The following is a 913-nucleotide window of genomic DNA, read 5'->3' as shown; positions in this document are numbered from 1 at the left end:
GCCTCCTAAATCAATGAGTTACATGTAAATAAAAGGATAATGAGGGTAGGTTGAGAAACACCAAGCCAATACTTAACCATTTTCAGTAGAAAATTCCTATTTGTGATCTATTATTAACTATGGCACTGAATCCAAACCAAGCAGTTCTCAAATTACTCAAACTTGTGCCATGAATACTCCATTTCCAAGAAGTATTCATTTATTCAATTGTTTAAAAACAACTAGTGTGCAATGAAATACCAGTCTAAAATAGGTTCCAAACATTTTATACTAGGCTGTGCTTTTTGTAGTATGACTTCTTCCACTGATGTACTCTGTGGAAGAATTCTTTCCTTTTCTGTCACACAATCACTTTGCTTCATAGCATAAGATTGCAACGTACTGCAATCCAGTTTCAAGATTTCACATTCTTCAATTATTTGTCTCTTTTCCACGTTTAGTTGTTCTTGTTCTCTCCTTAAAACATCTCTGTCATTTTCTGCAGAAGATAATTTTTCATTTATGTCTTTTATTTTATCCTCAAGTTCTTGAATTTGTTTTGTAGATTCCATTTTTTCAGCTTGTAGAACTTGAATAGTCTTTCGCATCTCATAGATTTTAGAGTGATCAGTTCCTGTGACTCCTGAGCCACCTAGAATATAAAGTCAAGGATATCAAATGTTAAGAATTGAGAAGTAAATAGCTTGCTATTTACAACTAAGATTTAAGAGTTCAGAACTTGAAAAGCTTAAAATAAAATAAATTACCATACTAAACTAAGCATGTTTAAATAAGTAAAAAGTTGGGGAAACATAGGATTTGAATCAACTACTAAAAAACCTACATACCTGAGTTTGAAAGAAAGTAAAATATGACCACCAAACAATGCAAAAAATAAAAATCTATGAATTATAACTATTTACCACAAAAGCAA

General features: G+C 31.2%; 1 protein-coding gene across 1 annotated transcript in view; it reads right to left on the bottom strand.

The window, feature by feature from the left end:
* Positions 1–382: 382 nt before the first annotated feature.
* LOC103583769 (thyroid receptor-interacting protein 11-like) overlaps positions 383–913 on the bottom strand; it is a gene marked incomplete at its 3' end in the record, with an annotated part of 1,785 nt that continues 1,254 nt past the window's right edge. The window contains exon 2 of the mRNA XM_008564998.1: positions 383–631. Coding sequence (XP_008563220.1) covers positions 383–631 — 249 coding nt within the window. The remainder of the gene's footprint in view (positions 632–913) is intronic.

This window comes from Galeopterus variegatus, unplaced genomic scaffold (genome assembly GCF_000696425.1).
Source record: "Galeopterus variegatus unplaced genomic scaffold, G_variegatus-3.0.2 Scaffold27936, whole genome shotgun sequence".
NCBI classification, from domain to species: Eukaryota; Metazoa; Chordata; class Mammalia; order Dermoptera; family Cynocephalidae; genus Galeopterus; species Galeopterus variegatus.
The sequence above is the reverse complement of the archived record's forward strand: the minus strand, read 5'-3'. Positions and strand labels throughout refer to the sequence as shown.